Raw genomic sequence first — 9,635 nt, forward strand, 5'->3', positions numbered from 1 at the left:
GGGCCCCAATACCCCACCGCGGCCCGCTTCAGTGGTTCTCTCACTGTGATGCTCACGAATTTTTTTTATAAATAAACCTATCAATTTTTATAATTATAAAAATAATTTTGTTAAAAAAATAATTATAAAAATAGATCTCTAAATGCAATAAATGATTTATCGCATTCATAACTTCTCATTACGAGTAGAAAAAAGATAAAAGCGGTAAACCATTCACCGCTTTTACCATCGTAGAAATAAAAAAAAAAGTGAGAAAAAAAAAAAAGCGGTGAATGGTTCACCGCTTTTAAAAGTGATGAATCATTCACCGTTTTTATAGAATTATATTTATAAATAAAAATTTGATAGATCTATTTTTAGAATAAAATTTTAGGAAAAGCCTGTTGCACTAAAAAAACCCGATGCTCACCCCTTTCCTCTACCGTCTGCAACCCCCCTCCTCAATCCTCGTCATTATCCCCTGCTCGACACTCTCTCCCTTCACTGCTCGAGCTTCAGGATTCGGCATTAATGGCGTCCTCCGCTCTTTCCTCTCCTCTCCCACCCTCTTTCCACTCTCCTACACCACATCCCTACCCCTTTCCCTCCTCTCTTTCTCTCCTACCTTCTCCCCTACTACGCCTCGCTCATCGCACCTCGCTCACCACCGTCTCTTTCTCCGGTGAGTTTCTCTCTCTCTCTCTCTCTCTCTCTCTCTCTCTCTCTCTCTCTCATCCCGCTTCGAGAGATCATCATTTTAGGAAGGGTTTTGCAGGTTCTCGGCAGGAATACGCGAGCGAGGAGGCGAAGAAGAAGATACTCGAAAGCTACGGCCTCGATCCATCTGATTTCATAGATGAGCAATCGCCTAGGGTTTGAGTTCGAATCTGTTCTCTATTTCATCTAACTTCATGTTCTGAATTTCGTATCTCTCTGATTCATGTACTACATTTTGAACAATTTCTAGTTGAGGAGGAGGAAGAAGGGAGAGGAAGCAGGTAAAGAAGGGAAAGGGAGGCAAAAGCCGGTGCTCACTGAAGCGCCGAAGTCGCCTCGTACCACTCATAGATTGCTTCAGGTTGCTCCCTTCGGCTTCATCTTTTTTTTTTTTTTTTTTTTTTTGCAATTGAGGTAAACTCCGCTAACTTGTTAATTTTAGGAGAACATTCATACTTCAGTATATGCTGCTTCTTACTGGCCCTAAATTCTGCTTTACTTGTATCCGTGCTCATTTTGACCATCGACCTAGTAATATGTGAATTGGTGATGTAAGAATTTTTAATGTGCCGTGGAATTCTTAATGTGCTATAATGCTGATTGGGACAGGTTTAGTAAAACAATAATAAAGTTTGAATATAACATGTGGATGCTAGAATTGCCCATCTGCGTGGTTAAGAAAGTTCGAAAAAGGAACAATGTTTGGTCTTGATCAATTTTTGACCTGCAAGTTGTCATCTACTATGCTTGTTATATTCATGCTGATGAACAAGAACTTTTTTGTTTGGGTAGGTGCTTGGGGGAAAAGCTCGTAGAAGGAAATTGCTTTCTCCAAAAGGAATGGATGTCCGACCAATGATGGAAGTTGTAAGAGGAGCAGCATTTGACATTTTACAGGTGATTTTGACTTCATTGCAACTTCCTGGTTTCATATTTCCTAACGATTATCAGACCATTTGTTCATTTGCTGATAAAGAATGTTGATGTGAACTTTATAATTGCCTATCAAGTGACATGAAAATCCTTGAAAAGTACTGATTAGGAAAGTAATGGTCAGCGGAGATTGCTCTCTAATGTTAGGTTTTTTCTGTAGCAGAGGTTCAGCACTAAACTCTTATTGTTAAACTAAATTTATTTTCTCCTTTTATTTGTGTAATTTAGTTATGGATGATTCAACAATACTGAACATTTGAGATTAGATAATGTCAGATACTGAACTGCAAACATGGTATTATGGTAAAGAAAAATTAGGGATTATGTTAAAACGTATCAGAATAGAGAAATATGCTACATGCAATGTTCATCCAAATAGAAATGAAAGTTTAGGCCATGGAATGACCATCGCTAGCATAGGTGGTAAAGTGCTTGATGGTTGGTACTGAGGTCCCAAATTCAATGTCTAGTTATTTTATATTTTTAGCTAAGTTCATTTTTTTTAAGAAAATGAACAAAGCAAGTAGCATGCTATCTCTCTCTCTCTCTCAAAAAATAAAGAGGAAAAAAAGTTTAGGCAATGAGACTGAGAACAGAGAAATGTATGTACAAAACTTAAAGATTTCACAGTTTGATAAAGGAATTGTAGACATGATTTCTGTGAGAAAGGACTCAAATTATTTTGAAATAATTGCAGATTGCTTTCAACTAAATGTATAAAATAGAATTTTTGAAGCCAAGCCAAACATTATTATTCAAGAATTTTTTGTGTTTATGATCATAGAATTTTCACTTGTCCCGAATAAATGATGACAGATTTTGATCGAAGTGGACAGTTTTATGTGTAGGTGGCTAGTGGTTGTCCTGCTTCGTTGAGGCCAGGTCGCTGGCTAGACCTATATAGCGGCACCGGATCTGTTGGCATTGAAGCTATCAGTCGAGGATGTTCAGAGGTTTGCTCCCAAGTTCTAACTTGAAACGGGTTCCTTTCTGTTGTAATTTTGAAAATTTTCTATTTATGTTTTGTTACTTCTTCTTGGTGCCTTGTATGAGAACATCTTATTCTTGATTAGTCCTTAGTAACAAAATAATATACACTACGAATTCAGCATTGTGATGGAACTGTTTTGAATCTTGGTTATTGCAACTTTGATACGTTTCTATATTAGGATTTTCTAATTATGGAATAANTTGGTGCCTTGTATGAGAACATCTTATTCTTGATTAGTCCTTAGTAACAAAATAATATACACTACGAATTCAGCATTGTGATGGAACTGTTTTGAATCTTGGTTATTGCAACTTTGATACGTTTCTATATTAGGATTTTCTAATTATGGAATAATATATTGTTATTTTAGAATATGTCAGTCATTTCCAATAAAGTGTAATTAGGGTTAGGTTATATAAATGTGTATCTTCTAGGGTTTGGAATAATAAGAAGAAATTGGCTGTCTTGTTCTATCTTCCCTCTAATTCCCTTCATTCTTATTTTTATCTCTCTCTCTAATATCTCTCTCATAGAAGGTTTGATCCTCTCGAAGTAATCGTTTATCCCTACTGATACGATAGAATCTTATCAATTGGTATCAGAGTCTTGTATGGTGTTCACTAGAGCACAAAAAAATTTTCTGGAGATGATAGACGGAGAGTTCGTAAGAAAAGAAGAGATGAACGCTCAGTTTTCTAACGTCGACGCCCGACTCAACAAATTGGAGACCGAGATATGACTCATTAGCGGTTCTGTTAATGATCTCAAAGGTTTGATTGTCGCTATGAGCATAAAGATGGATCTGCGACTACATGAAGACACATCTGTCTCGAGTTCCAACAAAAATCATCCCTTAATCCCAACTCCTATAAAGGAGGGGGCATTGGTTCCTTCTATACCCTTACTCCCAACTCCTATAAAGGAGGGGGCATTGGTTCTTTTTATAGAAAATCATATATTGGTGCAACCTTGCATACATGCTTAGAGTTTCCACGGTTCGGTGGAGAGGATTCGACTGAATGAGTGTATCAAGCGGAGCAATTCTTTAAATTTAATCAAATACCGAACGCCCAAAAGGTTCCGCTCGCATCTTACTATATGGAGAAGGAAGTATTGCAATGGTTTTAATGGTTTGAGAAAAGCAGTGGAGTTGTAGCATAGATGGATTTCATAGAAGCCCTCTACACTCGTTTTAGTCCAACCATATATAAGGACTATATGGGCGAGTTTTCAAAATTACAACAAGAACCTACTCAGAGTGTTCGTGACTATCGGGCTTGATTCGAATTGCTTGCCAATCGCACTTCAGGATTAACTGAGGCATTTTTCATATGTTGCTTTGTTAGTGGGCTGAAAGAGGACCTAAAGCATGATGTTCGAGCCTTCCGACCAACTTCTATGTCAGTCGCCATCGGCCTTGCTCATCTACAAGAGAAGTTGATAGCTCACCATCGCATTATGAAGCCTAAGCCTTCTCTTTTGTCTGCTTCACGACACCTATATCTAATGAGATGCTTCCACCCATAAAGCGCCTTACACCGGCTAAAGCAAAAGTGAGAAGAGATCAGGGCCTTTCCTACAATTGTGATGAAAAACATAGTCCCGGACATCGATGCAAATCAAAACAACTATTTTTTTATCGAGGCCGAACCTGATGAAAACAGAGAAGATGATCTAAGGAAAATAGACGAGGTTGAGGATTTTCCACCTTGAGGACAAGGTGGCTTTCGAGGGCGGTGGAATGATACATTTCTATATTAGGATTTTCTAATTATGAAATAATATATTGTTATTTTAGAATATTTCAGTCATTTCCAATAAAAGTGTAATTAGGGTTATATAAATGTGTATCTTCTAGGGTTTGGAATAATAAGAAGAAATTGATCGTCTTGTTCTATCTTCCCTCTCATTCCCTTCTTATCTATCTCTATCTCTCTAATATCTCTCTTTTTAGGAGGTTAGATCCTCTCGAAATGATCGTTTATCCCTACTGATACGATAGAATCGTATCAAGCTTCTAATTATCCCTACTGATACGATAGAATCGTATCAAGCTTCTAATTTGCTAAAATTGGTGCTAAACCCAAATCTTTTCAAAAGGAGAACGATATAATTGCATGTTATGATTGATCAAAGATCAAAGTTCTAAGTAATTTTGAAAAGTACTATCACAAAAGAGCACATGACATTTTTTTCATTTTTTTGCTCAAAGCCAAAGTAGTTAGTGCATGAAAATGTGATTGATTATACTGGTTTGAATACTCATAATTACCTGATTATTTATTTTAGGTTGTTAAAACCCAAATTTTGCCTTTTTGTCATCAAATCTTAGGCAAGAAAACATCTTGTTATTATATATATATATATATATATATATATATATATATATATATATATATAGAGTCCGGCTACTATGCTATTAATAGCACGAAGCACTTGGTGCTACCAAGTTTTCCGCCGTTAGATCTATCCTTTTGATCATTTTCATCCGTTAGATTATACTATTTAATCAACCACCCACTCAACCATAGGGGGCCCACATCATCCTAACCGCACATCTCTTAATTCAATGGCCAAAAACTTGGTAGCACCAATGACTTGGTGTATTAATAGCATAGTAGCCTAGTTCTATATATATATATATATACAAGGTTTTAAGTGCCCGTCGGCACGGTCCGTATCCACCGTGTCGTACCGTGCCAACAAGATACCGGCACGATACAGATTCCGTGCCAATGACACAGCTCAAGACCCTCTATTCTTTAAATTCGTAAGTAATTTTCTCAATAAAGTTCAAAAGATATGATAAAAAGACATAATAAATAGTTAGAATATTTTGTTGCTAAAGAAAATAAATATTTCATGCTATTATGTGTCGGCACACAATAATTTTTTTAACCGGCACGCATTGGCACGGCTCGGCACGCACCGTGCCGTACCGTGCCAGCAAATTTCCGGCACGACCCCGTGCCACGACACTTAAATCCTTGTATATATATATATATATATATATATATATATATATATATATAAAGTTGAGCTGGAATGCTATTGGTAGCAAACGGGCTCCGTTGCCACCCATTTGTTTTCGATGATGGAGCCTCTAAATCGACGATCGGCACCGTTGAACATGATCTATACCACTTGAAGCATCTAGAAACCAAATTTCAAATCTTTTCGACATCGTTGATCTAATGATCAAAGGGTTTCAAAATTTATAATTTTAATGGTAGATGTGAGGCGTTTTCTCGTTTAACGGTGTAAAGCTATCCAAATCATTTGAATTTTGGTTAGAAAATTCTTTAAACTATTTAAAACAAGATCTATACTCTCGATCTTGATTATAAGATTTCTATCATCACTTTTTAAAGAATATTCATTTTCAGCTGTTCATGTTGTGTCCACTTGATGGACAAGAGAACAATATTGAAAAAGTATGAAATTTGATTTCTAGATACTTCAAGTGGTATAGATCAAGGATTTAAGTGTTGTGGCACGGGGTCGTGTCGGAAACTTGCCGGCACGGTACGGCACGGTGCGTGCCGGGCCGTGCCGATGCGTGCCGGTCAAAAAAATTCTTGCGTGCCGACACATAATAGTATGAAGTATTTAATTTCTTTAGCAACAAAATATTCTAATTATTTATTATGCCTTTTTATCATATCTTTTGAACTTAATTGAGAAAATTACTTACTAATTTAAAGAATAGAGTGTTTTGAGCTGTGCCATCGGCACGGGGTCTGTATCGTGCCGGTATTTTGTTGGTACGGTACGGCACGGTGGATATGGTCCGTGCCGACGGACACTTAAAACCTTGATATATATTATGTTCAACGGTGCCAATCGTCGATTTGGAGGCTCCATCATCGAAAACAAATGGGTGGCAACGAAGCCCGTTTGCTATCGATAGCATTCTAGCTCAACTCTCTCTCTCTCTCTCTCTCTCTCTCTCTCTCTCTATATATATATATATATATATTCTCTGTTTTTAATTATTGTCACTCTGCATGTTTTATTACTTGCATTCTCTTGATCACTACCTCCTGTCAGGCACACTTTGTTGAGATGGATCCTTGGATTGTGTCTGAGGTTCTACGGCCAAATTTAGAATGGACTGGATTCCTTGATGCTTCAGTTATCCATATGAATCGTGTAGAGAATTTCTTGGAACATGTTCAACAGTCTAGAGGTATTCCTTGTTATAAAAAAATGAAAAAGGATATACATATAAAACATAAGAAACTTGAGCCAATGATGTTGTAGCCAATATTATTTTGTGCAATCGGCTTATAATTGAACAATTCTTAACATGCTATGCTTCTTAACTATAAGTTTCGGCATGTTTCATATGTATCTTTTTGGGAAATAGTTTGTTATGCTACAAGAGGATTTTAGTTGTGTGACATAAAGAATTTTCACTTCATATAAGTTCATTTAATGTTTCTTTTAATGTGGGTGGTATCATTCTTTTTGCAGTTAAAAGTAGGTCATTTGATTACATTAGTGTGACACCGCCATATACTGCAGTCGATTACAGCATACTAATGGATCAGCTTGCCAAATCTCCTTTGGTAGGAGAAGACTGCTTTATTGTGAGTTACTCTTCTACATTTTCTTTTCATTTATGCATATAACCTTTATTAGTTTTGTTGGAGAAATAAAATACGTCTTTTCATTTAGCTTGTCGAGTACCCACTAAAAACTTCAATGGCTGACACTTGTGGACACCTAGTAAAGGTAAGTGTACGGAGTCCTTTTCTTTTTCTTTTTCTTCCTTTTCATCTTTTGCTCATAATAGTCTACAAACATCTAATAGTGAAATCCTTACGTAAATCTAATAGTGAAATCCTTATGTTGTATTATTCTTCTAATCCTTGTGCTCATTAATGAATAAACACTGCACAGATTGCTGATCGGCGGTTTGGTAGGACTAACTTGCTAATCTACGGACCAGCTTGGGCAGAGAAGAAGAAGAAATCAGGAAAGACCTTGCTAACTTTGGAGTAAACTCCGTATTAAAAAATAATTATTTACAAAGATTATACTTAATTGTGAAGCATGTTAGTTCCTTGGAAAAATATCACGTCAGCAATGCTTGCTATTGAAGGTTCAGAGTAGCACAATCTTTAAAGCTGCCGATATTATCATCTAGCGGTACATTTTTCTTCCCCCCTTTGACTCTTTCTTGTTCTTATTCTTCTTTCACAATGTACTAAATTTTCCATAATATTTTCTCTTGATCAATGGAATTGTGTAGCAGATATGTAGATGCCCCCGCTTGCATTATTTATAATATAGAGTAGTTTGCATGCTGTTTTGGCTTTAAAATGTCTTCGTTATTCTTTGATATGCGCTTCCCTGTTTTAGTAAAGACGCACTTCTTGGTTCGTTGCCTCCACTGTTAATGTATTTCCTTCAAATCATTTTTCTTTATTGTATTTTTTAATCGAGTTGGATGTTACAAATCTTTTTTTAGCTCTCCTGTGCGAGTTTTCTTTTCTTCCACTTGTTTCTATCTAACTAAATAAAAAGAATTTCATCTTCGCCCTTTTCTATTTGTTCCACCAGGGAGCATGCACGGATCAGTTTCTGAAGACGAACACAGTATACATGGAGTTGCTCAGTTGCATTTGAAGTTAAAATCTCCTGCTGTTCTATTCGTCTTTCTACAAGGGCATATTACATCTCTCTTCGTCTCTCTCTAGTTTTGAATCTCCGGCCGTTGGATTAGTATTTCTGCAAGGTATATTACATCTCTCGCCCGCGTGCGCGCTTGCTGGTGAAATTTTCCTTTCACTTAGTAATGCAGCTTCCTTTGGGCAAGTCAAGGTTGGTGTAATGTATTTAACGTACTTCCTGATGATGGAAATAGTGGTCGATTATTAGGCGGAGGTAATGATGTGAAACGGAAATGTTAGTAGAAACTCTAATTTAAATATTTTGATTTTAAGGTCTAGTAGCCCATTTTTAAGTACAGACAACAGCAAAATCCTTTTAGGGTAAACTTCAAATACCCCCGTGGTTTGACACTTGCTCATTTTAGTACCTTATGATTTAAAGTGTGTCAAATTGGTCCGTGGTTTCGCACTTTCTCACTTTACTGCCTTATGGTTTAAAGTGTATTAAGTTAGTACTCTGGTTTCATTTTTCTCTTTTTACTATTTATTTCACTAATTTTTTTCGTTAAATCAGTGACAAAGATAAAATTAAAGGGTACTAAAGTAAATATTCGATAAACTTAGGTAGAGTATCTGAAATTTTTTTGTATATAATTTAACGAAATATTAATTGAGAAAAAAAAAGTCAGTGACAAAGTTAAAACTAAAAGGTCCTAAAGTAAATATTCGATAAATTCAGGTAGACTATCTTAAGTTTTTTGTATATGATTTAATGAAATATAAACAGAGCCGATGAAAAGAAAAAAATGAAACCATATAGTATTAAATTGATGCATTTTAAATTATAAGATACTAAAGTGAGAAAGTGTGAAACTATAGGGTATTAAATTGATACATTTTAAACTACAGAGTATTAAAGTGAAAAAGTGTAAAATTATAAGGATGGTATTTGAAGTTTTTCAAATCTTTTAATTGTTTCTCTCTCAAATGCTTTGCAGCACGGAGGCACTAGTGGATTTTAAAATTTTTTTTTTATTTTTTATGTTTTATTTTTTTAGAGGAGATGCTAGTAGGCGATGGTTTCCTTGTTTAGTTATCTACCATTTTCTATCCATTGCACCAAAAATTTAGTATCAACTTATAAATTCAAATACTAAAATTCAAAGATATTATAAGACCATTTATAAAAGCTTAAATATTATTTATAAAATGTTACAAAATCTGATCCTAGAATTAAATTTTTTAAATTGGGCTGTATTTAAAATGTATTATAGTTCACGTATTTTACATTTTAATTCATAACTAGTTAAGGATCTGTGCTTCGTGGCTGCTGAAAAGATTTACAATAAATGCACGATAGTAAAAAAAATATTTGCATAAATATTTTTAATATTAAA

At 35.5% G+C, this 9,635-nt stretch overlaps 1 protein-coding gene across 2 annotated transcripts; it reads left to right on the top strand.

Moving 5' to 3' along the window:
• On the top strand, positions 382-8,581 carry LOC109727417 (putative rRNA methyltransferase YlbH). Of its 2 annotated transcripts, none has more exons than XM_020257541.1 (10): positions 382-661; positions 755-852; positions 947-1,057; positions 1,489-1,593; positions 2,478-2,582; positions 6,671-6,809; positions 7,148-7,212; positions 7,301-7,357; positions 7,526-7,774; positions 8,189-8,581. In XM_020257541.1, exons 1-9 carry the CDS (start codon positions 511-513, stop codon positions 7,625-7,627), a joined length of 933 nt encoding a protein of 310 aa, XP_020113130.1. In that variant the 5' UTR covers positions 382-510; the 3' UTR covers positions 7,628-7,774; positions 8,189-8,581. The 2 variants fall into 2 exon arrangements, with proteins under 2 accessions (XP_020113130.1, XP_020113129.1); XM_020257540.1 differs by having other exon boundaries at positions 383-661; positions 7,097-7,212.

The sequence above is a fragment of the Ananas comosus genome, linkage group 22 (genome assembly GCF_001540865.1).
Source record: "Ananas comosus cultivar F153 linkage group 22, ASM154086v1, whole genome shotgun sequence".
Taxonomy (NCBI): Eukaryota; Viridiplantae; Streptophyta; class Magnoliopsida; order Poales; family Bromeliaceae; genus Ananas; species Ananas comosus.